A 26589-nucleotide genomic window follows, 5' to 3' on the forward strand; every position below is an offset into this window, starting at 1 on the left:
TTTTGGAGTAATTGGAAAGGGAGTGGGGAATCAAAATGCTGAGGAATATTTGCCCTTTGGTGTAATGTTATTGGCTTTAAAAGGCTTACAGGAAAATCTGCTGGTACAAAATGACTACATCTGTTTCTACATATATTTTTAATTGCATGGGAATTATGTCTAAACCATACAAAACTATAGCAAAATTTGAAATACAGTGCTTGTTAGACTTACTGAAATGAATATATTCCTGAAAGTGTTTCTATCTTCTTTTTATGCATTTATTACTCCATATTAATTCATACCTTTTTCTATTTTCTCAGAAATTGTCTTTAATAACATAAAAGAAGAGATTCCATTTGAGATCAATACCTGAATATAGGTGCCTGCATCTATGATAGCAGTGCTGTGTACTTAAAAAATAGTAAGGTATCTATGGCCATTTGAGATGCTTTAGGTTATCAGGAACAACTCCATAAGTTCAGCAGATATGGCATGGACATTAAGAGACCAATGGTCTTCTGGAAAAAAAAAATAGAGACAAGGCTTGTTACCCCATGCTATCTCAAATGTATGGACAAGTGAATCAACCTTGATGTCTAAGCTGCTTTTGTAGTCAATAGTTATCTAGCCAATACAGTCAGCGTAATGTGAAGTGTGAAGTAGCTGACTGGTTGGGCATCTGCTTTGAAGATGAGCTAATTTAAGCTCCTTTGGTTGGGTTGGACTGGAACTCTGATAACTGGAAAGGGACATTAGATATCTACTGTGCTTATTGAACACCTGTAATCCCAAGCACAAATACAGGCTGGGCAGAGAATGGATTGAGAGTAGCCCTACCCAGAAGAACTTGGGGGTACCAGTGGATGAGAAGCTCAACATGAGTCAGCAATGTGTGCTCGCAGCCCAGAAAATCAACTGCGCCTTGTGCTGCATCCCCAGCAGCCGGACAGCAGGGCAAGGGGGGGGATTCTGCGCCTCTGCTCCACTCTGGGGAGACCCCCCTGCAGTGCTGCCTCCAGCTCTGGGGCCAACACAAGAAGGACATGGACGTGTTGGAGCAGGGCCAGAGGAGGCCATGAAGATGTTCAGAGGGCTGGAGCCCCTCTGCTGTGAGGACAGGCTGAGAGAGTTGGGGGGTTCAGCCTGGAGAAGAAAACGCTCCGGGGAGACCTTAGAGCCCCTTCCAGTCCCTAAAGGGGCTCCAGGAAAGCTGGGGAGGGACTCTGGATCAGGGAGCAGAGCCACAGGACGAGGGGTAACGGTTTTGAAGTGAGAGAGGGGAGATTTAGATGAGATATTGGGAAGAAACTCTTCGCTGTGAGGGTGGTGAGCCCCTGGCCCAGGTTGCCCAGAGAAGCTGTGGCTGCCCCATCCCTGGAGGGGTTCAAGGCCAGGTTGGACGGGGCTTGGAGCAACCTGGGCTGGTGGGAGGTGTCCCTGCCCATGGCACAGGGGTTGGACTAGGTGGTCTTTAAGGTCCCTTCCAACTCTAGCCATTCTATGAGATACACACCTAACCCTGAACTGAATCCCACCACATAACTTCCTTTGGGCTTTTATAGCCCTGCTTTATTGGAATAACAATGAGAGTCCTCTAATTTTATGTGGGGTGTTAAACATTCCTGAACTTCAAAAAATAGGGACATACTTGATTGAATTCAAAAGGTCAAGAAAGTAAAGGATTTGCTTCTGAATCTAAATGCTATTATCAGAGGAAACTCGTCTTTAGCTTCTGATTTGGCCAAAACTATAAAACTTAAAGCTATAAAAATTTGAGCAGTCTGCATTTCTGGGTGTTTTGAAAGTGCTTTCAGATTGCTGCTCTGATAATCGTCCTCTTTTATTTCATGCATGCTCAAAACCTTTAATCAGTTCTAAAAATCTGTCTTGTAGCTTTCTTGCCTTTTTTTTTTTTCCAAAGAGGTTAAATATTTTCTTTACTTTTAAGTGCTACTTCTGTGCGTTGAAGGCGAGTTCCTGAATATTATAAGCTGTTCATGAGTTGAAGTTCTGCTTCACACACATGTAAGATGTTGAGGCTTGAACAGCGTTGTCTTGGAATTCTCTTGAAAATTGTTAATATACTGCAAACACTAATGCTTCCACTTAATAGAGAAGAGTTGTATATATCATCTGTACACGTGTCTTTCTGTGGCTGGGACAATTAGCTAGGTTTCTTTATATTATGTTAATGCGTATGATGGATGACAAAATGGTGTACTTTGGTCTACTTAAAGTGGTTTCCATCCATTGTTCAGTAGTGCACTCGGTTCCTGTTATATTAATGTATGTGTTGCTTTGTAGCAATTTCAGTGAAACTTCTTATTTTGTAAAGTGGCATATTTTAGTTTTGTACACTGTATTTTGCAAAATGTTGTGCTGAGAGTACTCTTGGGTTTCTGGGAGGTAAACTGCCTGAGATTCTCGTGAGTAGATCGTTTGTCTGCGCCAAATGTGACGATTGTAACTTCATCTGACTGGGGTACATGTATTGTTTTGATGCTCTTGAAATCTCTAGTATGGAGAACGCTAATAATTAGGGGGGGGGAAGCCTTTCTAGAAAGCAGGTTTTGCCCCTGCTTACTGCTTTATTAGTGGTATAATAATTCAGATGTGTTCAATATGCTTTTTGGATTTGAACTGTTTAAATTCTCTCAGGAGAGTGGCTATGTTAGAACAAGGAAGACTCCTTTGCTCTTTTACCTGTATCGATTATAATTGGATTAATTCTCTCTTTTACTGGACAAAGAAGCCCAATGAGGGAGAAAAGCATACCCACTGCTAGGAGGAGGACCAAATGGATAGATGCCTGAAAATCAGGTTGGATAAAGCGAAATTTAGGACCCGTAAATAGCAACTTGAGGGGTAGCGCCTTGGGAAGAAATCTGCTTCCATGTGTTAGGTAGGGAGAGGTGACTAAAGACATTCCATGTTCGCTGCCTTCTGGCTGAATTAATTTCAGAAAACTGTTTGAGAGAAAGCCCACTGATTTTCTCCTCCTGCATCCCATAATTAATTATTCTGAACAGCTTCTCTATTGCCCGTCCTCTTTATTGTTTCCCTTTCTAATATTATTCCTACTGTGTGCCTCTGTACAAAGCTACATTTGATACAACTGTGAAGTTTCAGGCTGTTCACAGGACTTTGGAGCCGTTGTAGTAAAACTGACCAATCTTGTTAAATTTCTCAAACCAACCCAATAACCTATGAGCAGCAGGCTAGACCGTAGCGCGATAGACTGTAAATTCAGAAGGTCTTATTGACGGTTGTTCCCTCCTTTTGTGTTAAAAACTCAAGGTCGAAAATGTTAAGGATGCAATTTCCGTTAGTTGTTGGTGCGGGACTTAATTCTGCTCCTCTTGAAGGGTGGATATTGGCAAAACTCACACTGATTTCAAGAAAGCAGTACTGGACTTTCTTGAAAAACAAAAGTTCTAAAAATTCTAACAAATTTCTGTAATGTCAATTTTTCAAAAATTATTTAAATCAATATTATTTTTTTAAATTAAATATTTTCCCCATTTGTGTAATTACTTGTCTTAGTCTTTTACCTTCCCTTTTCCCATATAAACCTGAGAAAAGCCTGCTTGCCTTAACTGCCAGTGGAAACTCAATTTCTCCTCCACAGAGAGGGGTAAGAGTTGGCTGTGAGCAGTCTGCAGTTGTACAACACTCCCTCAGACTTGAGGAACTTGCTTTGGGTGTCAATATGCTTAAGTATAATTTGGTTTTATTATCATCACACATTTTCTATAATTTTATATATTTCTATGAGGTTTTTTTCAAATGCAGTTGGGGTTTTTTTCTAGCTCTTACTGATTGCCTTGGAACTTTCTCATGATCCTGTTGGATGACGTAACCCACTTTGAGAAACACTGACTGAGGTCATTACTTTATGAATATATTACCCCAATTAGGAGTTTTAATGTGATGCTTTCAGCTTCAAGGGAGACCAGATTACAGGCCATCTGGCAAGGCAGAACGTGCATATGATGTGGGTAGCTAATACCATAAGAACCTAAATGCTTACCCTGTGGTTCAGTAGCGCCCTTTAGAGGGATGACTGAAGGGATATTAGTTGGTGGCCAGGGATGGAGGAGTTCCTTTCCTGCAGAATCCTTCTTACTGTGGTTTGGGAGAGTCCAAAGATTTTTTTCGTTTATGCTGTTCACCCTTATAATCCTCATTGCTTTTGTGTACTCTGCTTCAGGCGTCTAATTTGCTAAAATTTACTAATTTTGCTAAATAATGTGGTTAGGAACTCAAGGCAATAACAAAACTAACACAAACCTATTACTCCATTTTGTATATCTACAGGCAAAGTCATCATTTTCACATTTTTTCAATTCTTCTTGCAGGGTTTTCAACATCAGGTATTAAGTGGCTGAGATGCAAACATTTATGCTCTTAGAGCCTGGATTTGCAAACACTTTTAAGCTGATATAATCTCTGAAAGAATTGGTCCTGCTCTATTGCTACCTCTGGCCTTTTGTTCTGTCCCTGCAATGTTTTTGCTTATACTGGCATGAATGCTTGCATGGCCAGACAGTGAATCAGATCAGGGAACTGATTCGAGTTGAAACTAATCCGGTATGGGGGGGGGGGGGAAAAGTCACTATTTGTTCTCCTTTCCACACCCCTCTTTATGCAAGCGAGAGAGGGAAGGTGACCTGGAGAGATGAATGAACAGCCAGGTGGAAGAGACGAGGGACAGCTGCTTTTCGTGGTAGCGTTGGTTTAAAGGTGTTTTGAAATGACACCCTTGAACTTTCATCGGTTCCGCGCCCCATGCAGGCTTGCCAGGAAGCAGTGACTCTGAGGCTGTGATTTCCAGGTGTGGTGGTGGTGCCAGCCGAAGCAGCAGTCATGGCTTGCTCCAGTTCCTGCCCTCCGGTTGTGTCAGTGTGAGGATGTGTAGTAAACACAGAAAACAAAGGGGCAGCACTCTGCATCCTGAGGTGTGTGAGTTGTCATTCCCTACCTCCTCTGCCTCCCCCCAGCCGCTCAGGTTTTCTGAACCAAATAATTCCACGGGATGTGTGTAGATGAACGGCTGCAAAGGTGATAGGAGCAAGAAAGGGAAACTTCCACGTCTGACTTGACATGAAGAGTCTGAGGGAATCCTGGATCATAAGTTCTGCCTTGCCTTCAGCACCCTACGTATTCCTAAGTAATTTATCCCCTTTACTTCCAGTTCTTGTTTTCAGGCTCAGGAATAGCCCGGCAAGTGTTTGTTTTCTTCACTGCATTGATCTAGTTAACCTATAAAATAAGTACTCTCCTGTTGGTAATGTTTAGTGGCAAAAGTAATAGAAAGGTACTGAATGACAGTATTTAAAAGATAAGGATGGGAAGGAATAGTTATTCCTAGCCCAGTAGTATTTCAGTCCATCACATAATTTTCTTTTTGCCACTCTGGATTTTGCATTCAGTATGATGATTTTTCTCCCTGCCCTTCACCCCCAGCACTTTTCTTCAAAAACGAGTTGGACATCTACCTTCTCTGCTTCTGCAGCTCTTCCCTACTTAGTTTTAATTGTCCACTCTGGAAGCATGAATGCACCTTTCCCACAGACTTTCTACCACTGTTTCATAGAATCATAGAATCATTTAAGTTGGAAAAGACCCTTGGGATCATCGAGTCCAACCATCAACCCCACTCTACAAAGTTCTCCCCTACACCATATCCCCTAACACCACATCTAAACGAGTCTTAAACACATCCAGGGATGGTGACTCCACCACCTCCCTGGGCAGCCTATTCCAGTGCCTGACCACTCTTTCTGGGAAGAATTTTTTCCTAATGTCCAGCCTAAACCTACCCTGCTGCAGGTTGAACCCATTCCCTCTTGTTCTATCGCTAATTACCTGTGAGAAGAGACCAGCACCAACCTCTCTACAATGTCCTTTCAGGTAGTTGTAGAGAGCGATGAGGTCTCCCCTCAGCCTCCTCTTCCGCAAACTAAACAGTCCCAGCTCCTTCAATCGCTCCTCATCAGATTTATTCTCCAGGCCCTTCACCAGCTTCGTTGCCCTCCTCTGCACTCGCTCCAGCACCTTGATATCTCTCTCATATTGAGGTGCCCAAAACTGCACAGGATACTCAAGGTGTGGCCTCACCAGTGCTGAGTACAGGGAGAAAATGACCTCCCTCCTTCTGCTGCTCACACTATTTCTCATACAAGCCCGGATGCCATTGGCTTTCTTGGCCACCTGGGCACACTGCTGGCTCATGTTCAGCCACTTGTCAATTAGAACCCTCAGGTCCTTTTCTGCCAGGCAGCTCTCCAGCCACACTGCCCCAAGCCTGTAGCAATGCATGGGGTTGTTGTGGCCCAAGTGCAGGACCCGGCACTTGGCCTTGTTGAAGCTCCTACCGTTAGCGTTGGCCCATTGATCCGATCTATCCAAGTCTCTCTGTAGAGCCTCCCTATCCCCATGTAGATCAACACTCCCGATTAACTTGGTGTCGTCTGCAAACTTGCTGATGATACACTCTATGTCCTTATCAAGGTCATCAATAAAGATGTCAAACAGAAATGGTCCCAACACCGAGCCCTGAGGGACACCACTTGTGACCGGCCGCCAGCTGGATTTAACTCCATCGACCACCACTCTTTGGGACCGCCCATCCAGCCAGTGCTTGATCCAGCAGATCGTATGCTTATCCAGGCCATGAGCCACCAGTTTTTCCATGAGAATTCTATGGGGGACAGTGTCAAATGCTTTTCGAAAGTCTAGGTAGATAATGTCCACAGCCTTTCCCTCATCCAATAATCGGGTCACCTTGTCATAGAAGGAGATCAGGTTCGTCAGGCAGGACCTGCCTTTCATAAGCCCATGCTGACTAGGCCTGATCCCCTGGTTGTCCATTATATGACTTGTAATGGCACTCAAGATGATCTGCTCCATGACCTTCCGTGGCACTGAGGTCAGACTGACGGGCCTGTAGTTTCCTGGATCCTCCTTTCTGCCTTTTTTGTAGATGGGTGCTACATTTGCTACCCTCCAGTCCATTGGGACCTCCCCAGTTAGCCATGACTTCAGGTAGATCATGGAAAGTGGCTTGGCGAGCACGTCTGCCAACTCTTTCAGCACTCTTGGATGTAACCCATCTGGTCCCATAGACTTGTGCACATCCAAGCAGCGTAGCAGGTCACTGATCACTTCCTCTTTAATTGTGATGACCTCGTCCAGCTTCCCCTCCCTGTCTCCCAGCTCACGAGGCTGGGTGCCCAGGGAACAGCTCGTTCCACTGCTAAAGACTGAGGCAAAGTAGGCGTTGAGCACCTCAGCCTTTTCCTCATCCTTCGTGACTGTTTCCCTCTGCATCCAGTAAGGGAGGGAGATTTTCCCTAATCCTCCTTTTGTTGTTAATGAATTTATAGAAACATTTTTTGTTATCCTTAACAGCTGTAGCTAGGTTGAGCTCTAGCTGCGCTTTGGCTCTCCTAATTTTCTCCCTGCATAAGCTTCACTACGTCTTTATAGTCTTCATGAGAGACCTGCCCCCTCTTCCAGAGGTCATAGACTCTCCTTTTGTTCCTGAGGTCCAGCCAAAGGTCCCTGTTTAGCCAGGCCGGTCTCCTTCCCCACCTACTTGTTTTTCAGCACACGGGGACAGCCTCCTCCTGTGCCTTTAAGACTTCTCTCTTGAAGTATGTCCAGCCTTCCTGGGCTCCTATATCCTTCAGGTCAGCCTCCCAAGGGATTTTGTCCAGCAGTCTTTTGAACAAGTCAAAATTTGCCCTCTGGAAGTCTAAGGTGGCAGTTTTACTAACCCCTTTCCTTGTTTCTCCAAGAATCAGAAATTTGATCATCTCGTGATCACTGTGCCCTAGACGGCCACCAACCTTTACTTCCCCCACAAGTTCTTCCCTGTTCACAAGAAGCAGGTCCAGGAGGGCACCTTCCCTGGTTGGCTCACTTACCAGCTGTGTGAGGAAGTTATCCTCCACACATTCCAGGATCCTCCTGGATTGTTCCTTCTCTGCTGTGTTGTATTTCCAGCAGATATCCGGGAGGTTAAAGTCCCCAGCAAGAACAACGACAAGTGACCGCGAGATTTCCCCCAGCTGCTTATAGAAAGCTTCATCCTCCTCACTGGTTTGGTTGGGAGGTCTGTAGCAGACTCCCATAGCAATATCAGCTTTATTGGCCCTTAACCTAATCCAAACACTCTCCACCCCACCATCAGTATACTTGATTTCTGAGCTCTCATAGCATTCTCTAACATACAGGGCCATTCCACCACCTCTCCTTTCCTGTCTGTCCCTCCTGAAGAGCTTGTAGCCATCGATTGTGGCACTCCAGTCATGTGAGACATCCCACCATGTTTCTGTGATAGCCACTATGTCATAGTTTTCCTGGTGCATCATGGCTTCAAGCTCCCCCTGTTTGTTGCTCATATACATTGGTATAAATGCACTTCAGATGAGCTAATGATTCCAACACCTTTTTGTGAGTGTGGACCCCATTTCCCACCAGACCCTTCCCAGGTGCTTCCATGATTTCTAAACATCTGTCCCTTCTCTCAAATGAAATGGCAGAGCCAGAGTCCTTGCTAGTCCACCATCCTTCAAGCCCTGGGATGCCTCCCTTGGGTTTATTCCTGACGGGCCCAGTTATCTCCCCTTCCCTTCTCATATCTAGTTTAAAGCCCTGTCAATGAGCCCTGCTAACTCCTGCCCCAAAATTCTTTTCCCCTTCTGGGACAGGTGCGTTCCACCTGCCACCAGCAGGTCAGGTGACTCCTATAGCAGCCTGTGATCAAAAAAACCAAAGCCCTGCCGATAACACCAGTCCCAGAGCCACAGGGTTGCCCTGTTGCCTCTTCCTGTTAATTTCCTCATTCATGATTGCCACTGAAGGGATAGAGGAGAACACAACTTGTGTTCTTGATTCCTTAAGCAGCCATCCCAAGGCTCTAAAATCTCTTTTAATTGATTTTGGGCTCCTCCTACCCACTTCATCACTACCCACCTAAAATACTAAAAGGGGGTAATAGAGGAGTTTACTAGGGCAGGAAGTAGATCCTCATCCACAAAGAGGAAGAAAATTGAGTAAGTGATGATAAAACATCAGGAAGCACAGAGGTAGAGGGATTTGTGTCTGCTTAGCTCGAGAATAGAATTCATCGGAGGTCCCTGTTTCCCCACTTGGTTTCCTTCCTTCTTAAAATTTCAAAGCCTAGCTGTTTACTTACACTGTTTGACACTTGGAGCACAACATTTTAACTACAAGTATTCTATTTCTTGTTGTCATCTTAAAGGCTTTCATGCCAGTTTACTCCTGGGCAACTGATTTATTTAACACAGGGATTTTTTGTGGATAGACTGACTCTTCTCTGCTCCAGCCAGGGCCTCTAGTACATCTGCCTCTATGAAAGTATGCCAGATTGTATTTTCAGACAAGGAAGATATCTGAAAATCCCACCCTGAGTCTGCAATTACTATAAGCTTGAGGGTGTGAGTCAAATGGTGTATCATGATCATAAATGTGTACTGTTTGTTCCCACAACCCATCACCATCTTCTAAGCAAGTAGTGACATGCAAGCGTTTGGGAAACAATCATGAAGACTCTTTACTGTCAGCAAACACAAATGGTGAAAACCCAAGTGCAGGATATATCTTATCTTGAATCTTATTTATAGGTACCTTCTCTGCCCCCTGGCTATCAGAAGGGATTAGAGTAATCTGGTGCATGCTGGCTGCAGAAGGAGGGCTCGAGCAGAGAAGGCTCTGCATTAAAGATGGTTTTAGCTGCTGACTTTTATGTAAAGAGCATACTGGCATCTTAAGTCTTCGTTCTGATAGCCATAGCGGTAGAACATTTCCTACTTAGAGGATAATGTAGAGCAAAATGCTCAGAGTTTCTACTGCATTTGACTCTGAGATATATAAGCATATGCTACCCAATATCTAGAGGAAACTAATGTGCCATATGGGTAACATGTTCAATATTTCTTCATAAAAATCTCTGAATAAATATTTCTTGGAAATCTGCTCATGCTTGCACAGTAGAGCTGGAAAACATTCTCATTTTATCTCATTACTCAAATTCAAGCACAGAATTATTTTATGGGGAAGTGAAGAAGGTGTCTGGAAGAGAGGAGGCATTTTTTGTGTGCGAGTTCTGTGGCAGGAAACAAACTGTAGAGAGCTCGGTTCAGAGCATACTCTGAATAACCTAATTTTCCGTCATGTCTCTCTTTAGATCCCATATTCCGTCTTATTATGTGGTAGAATGTGATTTTCTTTGAGTATCCAGCAATGTTTTAGATCATTTTTAAGACGCTATGTATGTCACCTTGTTGGGCTGCACAGTCTTACTGAAACTGCTGTCTCTGTAATGTGCCATTCTTTATTTTTATGTACCTATTGAACAAATATATCGGTGTGAAATGATGTAATATTTGTTTGTGAATTCTTCCCCAAATTTGTGGATACGCATTGCTTTTCTTGTTTGAGTTTGAATTTTAAGGATTTTAAAAAGCGGGGGTAAAAGGAATAAGGGGAAAAAAATGCTTTCAGAAAGCCTGTGGTATGTAAACAGTAAAGTGCGTTCCTTAAGCCAGTCTAGTAACACTTGGCGCTTCGCCCTGAAACTAATGCTACTGCGTTTGCTTCTTTGCTGTTCATTAAGACTTGCGTCTCGGTTGCCTGCAATGTTTTTATGCCAGTTGCAGTACAATGAAGTAATATTTGCACTCTTTTTTTTTTTTTTTCCCCCCAAGTGTATTTTTGTCTGATTGCAGGGAAAAGTACTGGAGATTTGAAAGCCAGTTTGTTTATCAAGAAACGTGGGATATACTTGCAGAATAAACATACCCATAGTGATTACGTACTGTTGTTGATAAAATTGCTTTCACCACCCACCACTGAGCTAACTTGCGTCATCCTGTGATGGTTGATATCAGACACCATTTCTCCTCTTCTGATGTTTATATGTCAAAGGCTTGTTGTTGATTGCGTTTGTGCCGTCTTGAGACTTTTTCGTGCAAGATACCATTGAAACCTTGATTCCTCGTTGCGGCTGGCCCCAGTTTGGCTTGCATGCCCAGGAGCTTCCCCTCAGTACGCTGCTTTCAGTAGGCTGCTTTCCAGGTGTCCCCTCCTTCTTGAACCATCTCTGTGGAGCAGGATGTAATCCTGCCACACCAAAGGCATCGGGGGCTGTTGAAAAAACAAGCTGGATTTCGCTTGCATGCTTCGTTCAGCCTCTGGGGTTCAGGAGAAGCAATGTGATGAGGGATCCTGAATGTCGTCATCTGTTGTGTTTGGGGTTTTGAGGCCTGTGTTAGTCGCTTGAAGCTGGGGTTCTGTTTGGTTGGAGGTAGTAGTCCTGCAATTAGGATGCAAGATAACCAGAGATGTCGGGTGTAATGGCGTTATCTTCTCATCGTGTACTATTTCAGGCAGAGAAATTGCCACCCTGACACAGAGTAAGCATCAAGCCGAGTTGTGCCATGGTGCAGCCCAGAGCACAGCCAGCTGTGTGCGGCACACTTCTGCAGCAGTCAGAACCCCCCTCTTTTGGGGACTCAGCCATTTTACCACCAATATAATACAATATCTTGTCTTGTAGCCCTGGTTTCCAGGTCTGGAAACTTTCCGGTAAGTTAGTGTATGAGGGAGAAGGTGCATGGCATTGATGAGTAGGTCAATCCTTAAGATTCTAATGGATGAGTAGATCCATAAGCAGGCTTGCTGCTGCCAAAATTAGGATGTCTAGGTCCTTCCCCAGCTGGCTGGTTCTTCCTCCTTTGTACTGGTTCGTTTGGGAATATGGCACAACTCACCTAACCTGCCAGAACATGACATGTCTGCTTTCATGTTATCTTTTGGAGCCAGCGAGTGCTTGGGTGTACATCGAGTACATCGAATAGGCTTTGTGGTGGGTTGACTGAGCACCAGAGTCTGTGCAAAAGAGCCTATGCCTAACGTTGGGGAGTGTATGTTGAGGTGACATGGTGCCATCACTGCCAAAAAGGGGGGCTATTGCAGTCGCTCTAGCTGTGGCACACAGCTTCCCCCTGCTTATCTTTCCTACAGATCTTAGGTGTCTGGTCCTCATTTCTAGCCAGGTCAGCCAGCTTCCCTTGGAACAGCTTCTCTTCTGAGATGGTGATTCTGCTACGTTTACAAACTGGAATAATATGGGCATGTGTTTAAATAGATGAGAATTCTCTCTTCAGGAAAAACATATGCCACAATTTTGTCTTGTCTTGCTACGTTTGTGTCCTTCTTGAGTAGCAATCTAGCATCTCTGGCATGTTTTTTTATTGGGACCCCTTGAGAGTACTTGTTTTCTAACTGTGTTGCCTAAATGCAAGTGTCTGACCGAAGGCAGCTTACACGTGGGTCGTTCTAGAGCCAATCGATGCTATTATTTTGTTTGGCAAGGGGAGATGTTGGAAGACTATTGCTTCCACATATTGTTAATCCTGTAGTAAAATGTCCAATTCTCTCATGTCTAGCAGTAGGGCGTCAGGGAGCTGTTCCCTTCCCTGTGGGATTTTCTAGTGGGATTTTAATTTCATGTATTTTATGGAAATACGATCTACTGCTGATAAGATAATAGTTTCCTTCTGTTCAAGTAGACTGTAAAAATTTGGCAGACCTCCTTAGTAGCAGACAGCAACATAACATATGGATATATCTCATTTTAAAAAAATGGCATGCCTGTATCCTATGTATACTATATATCTTATGTATAATTACACAAAGCATGCATAACATTGCTGCCCTTGAACCAAGTTCTAGCCAAAGGAATAAACAAAACTTTAAAGGCATAAAGTCAGTCTGGGCATTTTGGGTTTGAATTATGGTTTGGACCAGATTCTTCACTGAGTTTTAAGCGCATCAAGCCTGGCTGGCAGCGGGCCAGGAAGAGCGCTTTTCATGAATAGCAGCGTGATTAAAGCCAGAGCAGCTTCCTCTTCTGCATTACTGGGCTGTGATGGTTCCAGGGGACAGGAATGTCCTTGGGTGGAGCGTGCTGTCCTGCCGCTTCTGCGGTTCCGCTGGGCGAGACCCTGAGCGTCTCGTGTCTCGCAGAATTTCCCCCCCTCCAGTGCGGGTAGGCACTCAGATCTTGAAAAACAGGAGGAAATAAATTCCTTGTTTATAATTTTTTATAAATTTATTAACTAGGCATTTGCAGTAATTTGTTTAAAGTTAAATGAATCTGTTTTAAATCAAGATCTCTTAATAGAATTGAGTAATTTTGATTTGCAAGTGGCTTTGCCAAATGGTGCTAAACCCAAGTCAAATTAGGAATATGTAACCTGACTATTAGGCGTACCGCCCTTCTCGTTCTGTTACTGGGGGTCATTATTTTGCATTGTGATGGGACAGAGGAAATTGATAGACACAGATTTTTTTAAATCGAAGAAGTGCTCTTGATAGAGCCTGATGTACAACTCTTAGTTGATTAAAGATCCATTTTAAGGAGATTCCTTTAGTTCATATCTAAGCTCATGCCATGGAAAACGACGGCCAGTATATCTTCTGTATTTTCTCTACAAGAATCATGGCATCATAGAATGGCTAGAGTTGGAAGGGACCTTAAATATCACCTAGTCCACCCCCTGCCCTGGGCAGGGACACCTCCCACCAGCCCAGGTTGCTCCAAGCCCCATCCAGCCTGGCCTTGAACCCCTCCAGGGATGGGGCAGCCACAGCTTCTCTGGGCAACCTGGGCCAGGGGCTCACCACCCTCACAGCAAAGAATTTCTTCCTAAAGTCTCATCTAAATCTCCCCTCTTTCAGATTAAAACCCTTCCCCCTCGTCCTATGGCTCCCCTCCCTGATCCAGAGTCCCTCCCCAGCTTTCCTGGAGCCCCTTTAGGGACTGGAAGGGGCTCCAAGGTCTCCCCGGAGCCTTCTCTTCTCCAGGCTGAACCCCCCCAACTCTCTCAGCCTGTCCTCACAGCAGAGGGGCTCCAGCCGTCACAGCATCTTCGTGGCCCTCCAGAAAGAGATAAACTCTTGAATTTAACTATCTGGTGGTGTGCAGAAAGTGTTGGAGAGGTGGTGCCCAGGGGGATGGTTTTTTTGTCCCAACTGCTGATGACTGAAGTCCAGTGAGAATTTTCTAGAATAGATACAACCCTACAGCTCTGTGTACTGCTCTTAACCAGTGCTTACTCCTCACCTCAACAGCAGAAATAACATCTCCCTGTCTGTCCAGCTAGCAATCTGTTGCATGATTCATATCTCCTGCAGACAAGGTTGTAAGTCACCAGTGGAAACATTTATCTGCCCTAAAAAAGGGATGAGATCTTCCAAGTTTATTTTACATCAGCTGTTGAATAATAAGGGCAGGAAAATGTGTAGATATTCTTTCTGGTTTCAGTCTCACTCTTTGGTTTAAACATGAAGGGCTTCACATGCCGTTTTCAGATGTTCAGCAAGCTGCTCCCTCATTGACACGCATGTAACTGCCTCAGTAATATTCTTGTGTATGAGAGTTTGACCTTAACAGCAGGTGCTTAAAACATTCCTGTCCAAGGGAAAAAATCCTTATCTTTGTGAGGCTTTACTCTGAGAAGTATAAATATTTGTTTTTGAAAGAACTCTGCTTTTAAAAAATATTTATTGGCTCTTGGAAGGTACATGTGCTCAAACGAACATACTTTTCAAAATGCAGCACTAGAGTACAAGAAATATTATCCATAGTTCTTTTTTTCTCTGTGGGGTAAACCTACTGATTAAAATTGAGACAACTGAAAATTACAAATGAATAAGCATGTGGTGCTGCTACACAGGCACATGTTTATATATTTATATGAACAACTTGCCAAAGAAGTGATAGGCTTTTTTGGGTTTTCCACTTTGTACTGTTTAAGACGACATAGAGTGAAAAATACTCCAGAGCCTTCTCTGCTTGGTAAAAGTTGAATAACAATTCTGGGATAGTCATTCCAGCATTCATGCTTTGCTTTTTCCAGGATTATGTATTTTTCTGACGGAGTATGTGTTCCAGAATAAAATGCGTGCAGACAGAATTGGCTGAGAATAATTTGACCAGCCAATGTACCTACACAGGCAAATAAATACCCAAAGCTCAGTATGGTGAAGTTACAGTGTGCAGTTTTAAAAATGCAGGGTTACCTTTACCTCGTTTATGACTGTCAGTATAAAGATGTTAGCTCATATAATCGTAGTATTGTTTTGCACACGCAGCTTGGAGAGGGGAAAAAGAAAATGTTTGATTGCATTTGTCAGCAATACAAAATAATCTGCTGTTGATCAGCTTTGTCCTTCTCTTGCAGTCACAAGGACAGGGCATCCATAGGCCACGTTTTAGGACTCTGCAGGCTGCATTTGGTCTTTGGGCAGCATGTTGAGCAATCCTCACTTAAAACCTACAAGGCAATTACCTACAACATGCTCGAAGATGAGACCTTCCAATCTTGTAAGATTATTTGGTGGCTGCTGGTTGCACTCTTAAAACACAATCACATTGTTACATTCTTCTAAAAAACCAACATAACTGCATTTATCCTATTTGATCATTGACCCATGAGAGTCCTGCTTCATGCTCTTCATCCTGCTTCACAAAAAAGGACAGCTCTGGAAACCAGCACTTCTTATCTTGTGTAAATAACTGTGAATGTGGAGGTGTGTTAAAGCCCAACAGCAATAAATGGCCACAGATAGGGACATGTGTTGACCGTTTAGGAGAGAAAAGCTATCGATTTGCTTCTTTGTGTGCCTGATGTCTTTGTGGAGAAGAGCAGGTGGCTGTAAACATGGATATATGTGTGTGTGTCCATAGCTATAGTCAGGTTTTTGAAGAGAATGTTCCTGTTGGGGTTATTGGAAAACCAACTGTGTATAAAGCTTCTCTGCTTTAATCTTTAATGCACCGCGCTTGGGTTTAGGTGATTTATACTCTCTATGCATCCATTGTGTACATCTAAGAAATACCTTCCCCAAGCAGAAATACAAAAGCTTGTCACGTTTGTAAATAGTGGAGGGGGTCACTGGCATGGGGGGGGTGTGGTGTATGTGTATTTATTTGCTTGTTTTAAAAGCATCAGTAGTTCCATAGACATTGTCAGTGTAGGATTCTACAGGATTAGTTTTATGGGATGCTTTTTTTCATTTGCACGTGTTTTGGTTTATGTAATATTAACACCAAAGGCGGCTTTTGAAAAACTGGCAGTTAGTCAGTGTGGGAAATTGTTGTTAACCAGAACCTTTCCTTTTCAGCTTCTGCTGTTACAAAATCTGTTTTCATATATGGAGTTGAAAGAGTGCCTTCTCCCCAAGAGTGCACATCAGCTACAGTTTAGAGCAATCAGATTGATTCTGCTGCAGTTCTCTTTTTTTTTCCCCTCATGTCTTCAGCCACGTGTTCCCTTTCCCCCCCCACTTTGGTTCTCACAGTAGAGCAATTCAGAGAACTGAAGTGGCAGAAATCTAGCACAGACAATAAACTTCCCTCCTCCTTTTTCCAGAAAAATTCTGAAGTAAATACTTTGCACTTAAATACTTTGGTACTGAATGTTACTTTTTTTCTCTGTAGATCTATGTAGATTTATAGCATGTAACTTACAAAGAAAATGCAGCGTGGTGCACGTATGCATTTAGATTTCAAACTTTTCAAGGCTATGTCTTGTGAAAAGGTTTTTGTACTTCGTACAGCTTTAAAGGAAGACTGTTCCTTGTATAGCTTCAAAAAGTGCTGAACTAAGTCAGGAAATATTTATGATAAGATCGAACATTCAGCCTTAACTCTTCCTGTTTGCATGCTTACATTAAAAAATAATAATCTTAAAACCTACAATTAGATTAATCTCATCACATATTTTCTTAATATATGCTACTACGTTATGTCTAATCCTCTTGTCTACACATTTTGTGGAAGTCTGTCTTCTGTGTGGCTGCTGGACTTGGAATGGTTGACCTGAAACCCTTTGTGAATTAATGGCCTGTCCCAGCCTACTCGTTTGTATTACCTGGGTTGGCAGTGGAAAGAGGTAGACACCTCAAAAAGGCAGTTTGGTCCCATGTCTCTTGGGCCCCTGTCTTTGATGGAGCGACGTGCCCTTTCTGTTGACCATAACAGAAAGTTGTATCTTGGATCAGGTGCCTAGCAGGGATGGGGAGAGAGTTAGGTGAGATGATCTGGAGAGTTAATGATCTGGTAGTTCAGTTACAGGGGAAAAGAGAAAACTTTTTTTGTAGAGGGAAAGGAGAGAGGTAACCACTATAAAACATGAATAACATATGGCTGTAAAAATTAATGAAGTGGGGAGGAGGGGTTTTGGAAAAAAATGTAATAGCTAAGATTACTTTTAATTTTTGTTCAGAAATGCATTCAAGTTTAAGATGTCGTTGAAAGACTTCATTGATCCAACTATTTCCAAATACTCTGATGCAAAAACTTAAGTTTTTTTTCTTGAGTTTTAGGATATTATTAATTCAAGGTTGAAGATGTGGGAATGATCTATGTAAGCATTTACCTATTGTACCCTAATTTTGCAGTTGATCCCTTAAATACTGTTTCTTACACACCCTATTGTGGCAAAGAAAAGCTTAAATAAAATTGAGCACCTGCTTAGTAACCAAAGGCAAGCTATGGTTTAGGCTTCTATAACTGCGGATTACAGGCAAAGAAACAATTTAGTTGTCAACAGATTTCAGCAGAGGTCTCTAAATCCTTTCTTTTTCTCCTATAAAGAAACAACACAAATAGAAGATCCCAGAAAACAATGGAGGCAAGAACAAGAGAGAATGTTAAAAGATTATCTTACGATAGCCCAGGATGCTCTCAGTACTCAGAAAGAACTGTACCAGGTGAAAGAACAGAGGCTAGCACTTGCACTGGATGAGTACGTACGGTTGAATGATGCCTACAAAGAAAAATCAAGCTCTCGTACAAGCTGTAAGTACAGTAGAGAACGCAATGTAACTTCTTTGATCTGTGCCTTGCAGGGGATCCTGTTTCTCTTTAGGATGAATTTTCAAGGTTTGCTATCAACACCTTGTATGCTGGCTTTTTTAGAGATAGTATCCCTACTTTTTTATTATTTTTATTTAATATAAAGATATTCTGCTGGAGAGACACCTCTTCTCTCGGATACAATTGAACTCCTTTGAGCCGTGGGTTAGAGCAGTTGGCTCTAAAATCTATTTTGTCACGCAGCTTGTCAGAACAAAATTCTGCCAAATCTAGGTTCAAAGTAAATAGGGTCTCTTGCACTTTGCAGCTGCAAACTGAAATGACCCTACTGTGCTGACAGGTGTCTGCAATAGACCAAGAAAGGACTTTATGAGAATAGCGTACAATAATTTTGTAGCCTGTGTGCTGTGGCTGAAGTGGAGATGCATGTTACAATGTGGGGCAAGGAATTGGCATGCAGTAAAGTGCTGTCAGAGGCTTCTTGCTGGCCAAACATCTGTCTTAGAAGTAGGTAGCGTGATAAAAGTAACGTGTACAGCTGAGGAAGAACTGAGTGGAGGACCACTGAGGCTTCTGAATAAATCATCCTCTTTCCAGAACTGTCCTTAGAAATTACAACTTCAGGGAAGGAGATGAATGCAGGATGGCTCCGCTAGAAGAATGGGAACAGAAAGCAAGGGATAGAAAGCCAGGGAGAATGAGGTGCTACTTTAGGATCCTGGGATAAGCAAAGGAGCAGCGATACCAAATAGTGGTAGGGGGAAAAGGGTGAAAATTTAGATTATTCATTAATTACTGCCAACCTACAATGCTGACTATTCTATAAAAGGATTATTATTTTTCTTTAAAGTATTATGTGTTTTTCTCTGCTTTGTAGTTTTAGATCAATGTGGATTCATCGAGGAAGGGACTAATTAATAATTTTAAAGTACTTAAATATTTGTCCTGTCTTGTCTTTTTTAAAAAGTGTTCTCAGGCTCCTCATCAAGCACAAAGTATGACCCTGACATTCTGAAGGCTGAAATCTCCACTACAAGATTAAGGGTGAGTGTGTGAAACTCGTATTCATTTGTATTCTGTGTGCAAAATTTATGAATATAGAAAAAGCAAAGATTGAACTAGCAGATGTGTCCTGTACCCTGGTACTGAAATCTCCTAATATTCACATTAAATGCCACTCAAAGGTTTTTAATTAATTTTTAAAGCTCTGTCTGTTACTTTCAGGTAACACGTTTTGGGGAAACTTTCACAGATATTCTAATTAGATGTAGGTTTAAATAAATCTGATAACTATTTTCACATGTATGCTTTTGGTTTTAAAAGGAAGAGTAAAAATCTTTAGGTGAAAATAGAAAAATCGTAGGCCAAGGTGAGCTGCAACTAGACGGCTGTTTTCACACAATCTTTCTCCTGTGAGAAATGCACCATTAGCTCCATGAACTGCCTCACAAATTTCTGTTGGTTTAAAAAACGCTTTTCAATAATGGTGTGAAACTTCGCTCTGTCTTGTCAAAACGGAACGGTTCAGGTCAAGAACAAAAAGTTTGTGTTCACATTTTGAAATTGCTAATGAGCAAAAATCCATTATTTGGTCAACTGTGTTTGTTCAGTGTGGTCACTAACAGACTCCATCTAAAGAACTTTCATTCACAGGTTAGTTTCTAGTGAATTTATCTTCAATAAAAAGGAAATGGTGTGGAAGACATTTAAAATCTATATAGAGAGTTCATTTATTTAAGCTGTGACATTAATGCTCGATGGATAGCCTAGGCTTTCTGTAGTTAGTAATGAAAAAAATTAGATCAAACCATGGAGGTTAAAAAGACAGCACCTCACAGCGCAGGCCTTCGCTGAGGGCTGGGATACAGACTCTGGGAGCAGAAGCGGCTCAAGCCACAGCAGTTACTCAGCTCTTCCATTGCCCCCTCCTGGTTTCCGCACAGAGCAGCACTCAGAGAAGCCTCGGAGAGTAACATCCTCCTTCACCTGGAGTAAGAGTTACGATTAGGAGTCTAAACAATTAACGTTTAAAAGGAACTGTGGAATAGCTCATTAAAATTTTAAAACCCAGGTTAAATCAGGGATGGAATACACTGTAAAACTGGCATCTGGATATTGCCCTCCTGACGGCTTGTACACCTTTTCATCCGTACCTATCTCGATTTGTGGTCCCTTATCCTTTAAGGAGAAGGGAAGGTGGTCACTGAGAGAACTTATTTCAACATTGGAGCAGGTGGGAGGAAAAAATCAACAGCAGAAAGGACCCTGTCAGGAACAAGGATGAAAAGACAAGGCGAGAACTTCTTTCTAAAATGAGTGGAGCAGTAATAGATGTTCCCTTTGGCAAGGGGATCACTGGTATGTTTGGGAAATTAACAGTGTTGTTGAAGAACAAAACACATGACCAAAATTAAATATAGTCACCCACAAGTCAAAGAGAGGAAAGTTCAGACATTGTCCTGTGCTCAGTTTTTCCCGTTACTTAGCTCTGATCATCTCCCAACTCAACATGCAGAAGCACTGAATCGCCTCTTGGCTGCAGATCTGCAATGTCTGCTCACTGAGGAGAGAGGCAGATGCGTTAATCACAGTAATTCATTTTTTGGAGGTGCTTTCCTCTCTTCATTGTTTCTTGGAGTCAAGGAGCCTAATATCCTGCTGGTTCCCAACACTTGATTTACTGGCATTGCAAAGTCTGAGTTGCACGTGTGCCTAAAATAGGTGACCCGAATCTTGTCTACAGAGTTTAGAAGGGTGCAGTCCAAGAATATCTGTATCAGCATAAAGTGTGTTGTCATCCAAAGCCACTGGATATGAAAATCATTGAGATAAGAAAAAGTGGAGCCCTGTGATGCTAGGGCTGGGAAGCGTTTTTCGTGTTTTTTGTGGCAGATGGCAAGAGAGGTGTGACTGTTATCGTAGTTTACCCTTACTTGAATGTTTGAGGGTGCTTGTTAATATGCCACCTTTTGGCATTTTACAAGTAAATGCATGCATGGACTTAATGGGAAACAAAGTTAGTCATTAGTAAGCTGCTAGCCAGCTCGTTAGAATTTGCACATTGTTTAGTGAACTATTAGGTCAGATGTACTAAACCTGTTTCTCTCACACTGGCTGAGGCTTACTGGTATCATCAGGTTAATGGTGGCTGGAGGGGGGAAACTCAGCATTCGAGGAAGTTCTGAATTGGCCTTTGGCCTTTTCCTTGTTAGCTGTGCTTAATATATGCATGTGGAGCCTTTTGGATACATGAATTGCCTATTGCGCAATAGGTCATAGAGAAAATAAGACAGAAATCAGGCAGCTGTTAAATGAAATAAGCAGGAGAAAGAAAGACCTTTCTCACAAGGTTAGAATTGGAGGATCTGATCCCGCGGTGGACTTTGAGTTGGGACCATTTGGGGTCTTAAGTAAGGGAATTCAAACACCGCAAAGCATATGTGATCGCAGTAAGTTTTATGCATATGCAGCGAGTAGGGGATGCAGCTTTATAAAATAACAAGGCGGGGTTTTGTCATCGTTGTGCCATTAGTACTCGAGTGCTGGAATAGAAGGGGGTTAGCACAGGAGCCCGCTTGAAGGTGCAGCCAGGAGGAGGAAGCCCATCAGGTGACTGAAGATGATGTGCAGAAGCAGTAGGAAAGGGGTGAAGGATAAAACAAGTGAAGAGGTGTGAAAAAGCAGGAGTTATATGGAAGTTTTGAAGGAGAAGACAAGGAGCACGAGAACAATTTAATGCAAGTGTGATGCAGTAAACACAGAGTCTATATTATGATGTAGGTCACGTCCTTCTAGGATAATGTGCGTAACTCAGCTTTCTTGATAATGAAATGATGATGAATTACAGCAGAGGACACTCAAAAGATGATCTTGAGGAAAAATGTAAGGGTTTCTGAGTGATCCAATCCTCTAAGTTGAAATCAAGTGTGCCTTCTGCTATTATTTTAAATTCACATTTCTGATTAAAATAGAAAAAGTTTAAGCCATTCTGTGTTTCTCAGAAAAGTTGGCACTTTCATATTTTACGCATTACTTTACCTAGAACATAGAGGTGATGTCTGTTCATTTTCTATAACCTTGATCAGAACACTTGAGAGATTATTCTTGGGGGTTTCGTGCTACTCAGGGAAGAAATAGTTAAGGAGCGCGGAATGTGTACTTGGAGACATTGCCTGTTTATCATGCTAACTATTCAGTATGGTCAAAATAAAAACAGTTTTCTGTCAAGTAAAGCAATTAGTGATGATAGTTTCCAAAAGCCTGTACCAAACCCCTCATCTAGAGAACAGATTTTGCTTTGGCAAAAATTGAGATTGAAAGCATTTTATTTCTGTCACAGAAAATTCATTAGCCAGATGCCACAAACTTGAACACCTAAGTATCATTTACAAATCCATACGAAGAACCCGCAAATCACTGGTTATTTTAGACAAACAAAACATTTTAAGTCTGTCTTTAATTTGAAGAATAGCACCAAGTAGGAAGTCTAAGGGGATTTGGATATAAAAAGTCGCGGAAACATATTTTGAAATTAATTTCAGCTGAAGCGATCAAAATTCCTCATTTTAATATAATCCATTTTGGAAAAGAGTTGAATATCTGAGAACCTGTAGGAAAACAAGCAAGAATTTCACAGTGAGAGCAGGGGATTTCCAGCAGGCTTTTCCTTTTTTCACTTTACTGATTGGAAAGTTAAAAAGCCTAACAATATCTGTCTAGTATGTAGAGTGCAAACAAGACAGATATAGATGTATAAATACTAAAATTTGGGACTTTGCATTGCAAGGAGGCATTTCTGTCTCTATGCGTATGCTGAGGATTAATTTTAATTTGTGTTAAATTGAACTCCTTCACAGGTGGTCCAGAAACTTTGTTTTAGTGCGTCTGGAAGTATGAGATAAAAAATTAAATGGAGGCGTTTTTTATTTAATCTTGATTCATAAATATTTGGTAGTGTACTCATACCTGCTAATATCTGAAATAGCAATATTAAGATTAAAAAGCAATTGAGCATGCAAAGTTAGGGAAAGTAGGGAATGTTTTGCCAAAGACATTTCTATTAAACAGTCGCATATAATTGTGATCCAGATGTGTCTAGTGATTGTTGTCTTTGAATTAAATGAGTGTGAATTATATATTTAGGGATGCAGTGTCTGTAAACCTTTATAAGAAAGGATGGTTTGTAGGAAGAAAAAAAAAAAAAAAAGAAAAAAAGAGCCCACACTTTGTCTTTTACAGTGCAAATGACTTGAAAGCTTCCTGGAATGAAAAAGTGAAAATATAATAAGCTTTAAAATAAACAGGCATGTCCCTGTAGGACAGTTGGAATGCATGCTTAACAAGTGAGAAGTAAATTACTTGTTAAAGTTCTCTCAGGTTTAATAACACAGTGTGGTATCGATACAAATAAGGAATGTGATTTAATCTGCTTGTGTCCCTTTAATACTAAAGCATGTTGCCCATAGACATCAGGAAGAGAACAGGCCCTTTTGTTTTTAATATGTGTCAGTAGAGCAATTTACTCTCTTTTTTTTGTCTCATCTGATGTAGAGAATACATTAATTGTTCAAAGCCATGCGTTACGCTGTTTAACAAGAGGAATTTTCTAACGCTTGCTTTGATTTAACACACAAGGTTAAGAAGCTGAAGAGGGAACTCTCCCAGATGAAGCAAGAGCTGCTGTACAAGGAACAGGGCTTTGAAACACTGCAACAGTGAGTAAAAGAAAATAGTTGAAACTGACTTAATTCAGTCGCCTCGTTTCTTTTTTTGGCATGGAATTGAATCCATCTTATGTGCAAGAATTATTAGGGGGAAAAATGAGAATCTAATAACTCTTTTTGTTGTAGTTAGGAAGCAGGAAATGTGTAAAAATGGCAAACCTATTGTGCAAGTGTTAACATGAGAAATCTGTTCCCCCTCCTATTTCTTTTTTCCGTGAGGTAGATTATGTTGCGAAGAGCCAGAAAGAAGGGCAGTGGTTGAGGGTCCCGAGGAAGTATTTAGCTGCTTTGTATGTCCCATTTAAGAACGTTTTAAAAAATTTAAAAAGTAATTAGGTCTTCCTTTCCTTCTTCCCCATCTCTGAGCTGGAGAGAGAGAAGGATGCTGTTCTCGGAGGTATAAACGGGGCACAACAGTGCAGGGTTTAAAATGAGTCACAGTTTGGGGATTAGAGACCTGACTTTCATTGTTCCAGTTGCTGGGATGCCTGGTGTCCACAGGGCTGATGCTGAACCGGGTGAGCATTCTGGGTATTTAACCAGTTGGATTATTAGGGAATGATTTTTTATTTTTTTTTCAGTTTGAGCGCGCCCTGCTGCTCCTGACTTACAAAGTTGGGCCCTAAAATAATAAACATTACTGCAACTGTCACCGCAGAGAACTTGCTGCAGAGGAGACCTTCCTAACAAGCCTGTTTTCTTGACTAATGTAAACAGAAATTTATTAATGCTAGTTGTTTTCCGTATTGTGGTATGTACCTGTACATTAAGGATACATTTACACAGTAAAACGCTGAGCTGTGTGCTCTTAGTACACAGTACTCCAGTAGCAGAAGCAGTGTTACAGCTTTAATGTAATACTGTCTGGATTCATTTGCCCTTTTTCTCAGGACTTCCCTGTGTATGGCAGCGTACTGTCAGATAAATAACAATCTCTGTCCTGGAGAGCTGGCAGAATATATAGGGAGGATGGACAAAAGGTGAGAGAAGGGAAGTGCCTTTCCATCTTCCAGGTAGAATAATAAACCACAGATTTGCAACGGATGGCAGAGCACCTGTGTTTGGAGCTGAGAGACCGGGCTTCAGTTCCCAGTTCTAACCAAAACATGTTGTAGGCTATTGCTTGAGTATAGATCAGTTCTATACAGTATCATTTATTATTTTTTATTAAGTGGGAGAAAAAAAATCTGGTCCAGGAAATGGCTGATCACAGCTAGAGACATGTCAAAACGGACAAAAAATATTTTTCTGGTATGACGTGTTGGAAATCAATTGGGAACTGAAAACCCTCAGCACCTTAGGAGGATGCCAGTCAAGTGTCTGTCCGCCTTCGTTTTGACTAAAACAGAAATGTAGGATTTGTTTGTTATTTAAATATATGAAGACTAGCGAGGAGTGAAGGGAGAAAAGGATAGCTGATTGAATTTGTTTAACCATAAATCAGATTTCATTTGAAGCAAAATTTAGAAGAAGAAAGATGTATTGATTCTAGAGCTTAAGGTAATAAAAACTCATGCTGCTGTCCCAGGATTAAAGGTTAGCCAATCATGCTGGTTTTATTATATTAATTCAACAATGAAGTATTGTTTTAAAGCAGCTTGCTCACAAGCCATTTTGATAGGAATCCAAAGCATGTTTCAGAAACTGTCAACAGCATTCCACAGAAACACAATGGACGTTTGTTTTTAAAATTCAGTCAGCCACTTTCAAACAGAACTAATCCCATTAATTTAAAACAGGAAGATGAAATATCTGGTGTGTCAGAGATCCTTCTTGTCCATCTTAATTATATACAGAATAAAGCAGTTGTGATTTGAATGTGGCACATCATATTACTAGGCAGCATGTGGTGTATTACCCAACTCTTCATTCATGATCCCGATTGTTGGCGTATCCTCTATCTATTTGACCTTCACAACTTGATAAGTTACCAAAAATTGAGTGTTGTCAGACAGTAAGTGCGTGCCAAGCTATGAAAGAGTTTGAGGAACTTTCAAGCTGAAACAAATACATCCTTGAATAGGAATCTGAGTGCTGAGTCACATACGTAATTTTCTTACACAAATGCAGTTGTAGTTTTCACAAAAACTGAAGTGCGGGGAAAGGAAAACAGACATGCTCGCAGCTTTGAAGACTTTAGAACCTTGATATTTTTTTTGCATAAAGCTGGAAGTAAAATAGAATATTGTTACAGGTGTTTTCTGCGAGTTTCAGTTCTTGCAGGAGGATGCTTGAGATAACTTCTGATCATTAAAATGTTTGTTCATTCCTCACTCAGAAGGTTAATGTCTTCTAGCAAAGATGATGGATGATAATAAAAACAGAAAACCAGTTGCATTATAAAAGAATGTATTCTCTACTAGATGCTTGACTTCTGTGAAGATGGCTGTTGTTTTTAATTTCATGAAGCACAGCTGCAGTCATTTCTATGATGCTATGAAATATTCAGTTAAGCTGGAGGTTGGAGAAGGTGTGTTTACGAACTGTACTTCTTGAAGTATATAAGGAAATACTAAAATGAAATATCTTTTTATCACTTAAGTTTGGGGGCTTTTTTGTTTCATTATTTTCAAGTAACAGGTTTTAAAATCGTTGATAGTCCAGGAATTTAATAAATTGTCCGATGTATGACATATGGTATTAATTATCCAGAGATTTTTCAAATAAAAGAGAGCCTGCTGACTAGCTGAGCAGAACAGCTGTTGTAGACTGTTAATGCCCAGGGTTATGGTGAAGAAGAGGGAAGCTGAGACGAGAATGGAGCTGGTTATGTTTCTTCTCTGCAAGGCTGATGAGTACCAAGAAGCTTGCCTGTCTGCCCATGCCATGACGTGGGTCTTGGGTAGAGGAATACTACTAATAAATTGTGGTTCTGTAAGGATCACAAACAGTTAATATTCTGAAAGGTGTACCCAAAAGCTGCTTCTGTCCTGCAGAGAGTTATGGTGGCGATGGGAGCTTTGACAG

At 41.6% G+C, this 26589-nt stretch overlaps 1 protein-coding gene across 1 annotated transcript in view; it reads left to right on the top strand.

The window, feature by feature from the left end:
- The window catches only part of WWC2 (WW and C2 domain containing 2), a 107850-nt gene that overhangs the window by 36197 nt on the left and 45064 nt on the right, over positions 1 to 26589 (top strand). Inside the window, exons 3-5 of the mRNA XM_054202481.1 lie at positions 17678 to 17881; positions 18867 to 18943; positions 23534 to 23613. Of these exons, the coding sequence (XP_054058456.1) occupies positions 17678 to 17881; positions 18867 to 18943; positions 23534 to 23613 (361 nt within the window). The remainder of the gene's footprint in view (positions 1 to 17677; positions 17882 to 18866; positions 18944 to 23533; positions 23614 to 26589) is intronic.

Source organism: Rissa tridactyla, chromosome 5, assembly GCF_028500815.1.
Source record: "Rissa tridactyla isolate bRisTri1 chromosome 5, bRisTri1.patW.cur.20221130, whole genome shotgun sequence".
Taxonomy (NCBI): Eukaryota; Metazoa; Chordata; class Aves; order Charadriiformes; family Laridae; genus Rissa; species Rissa tridactyla.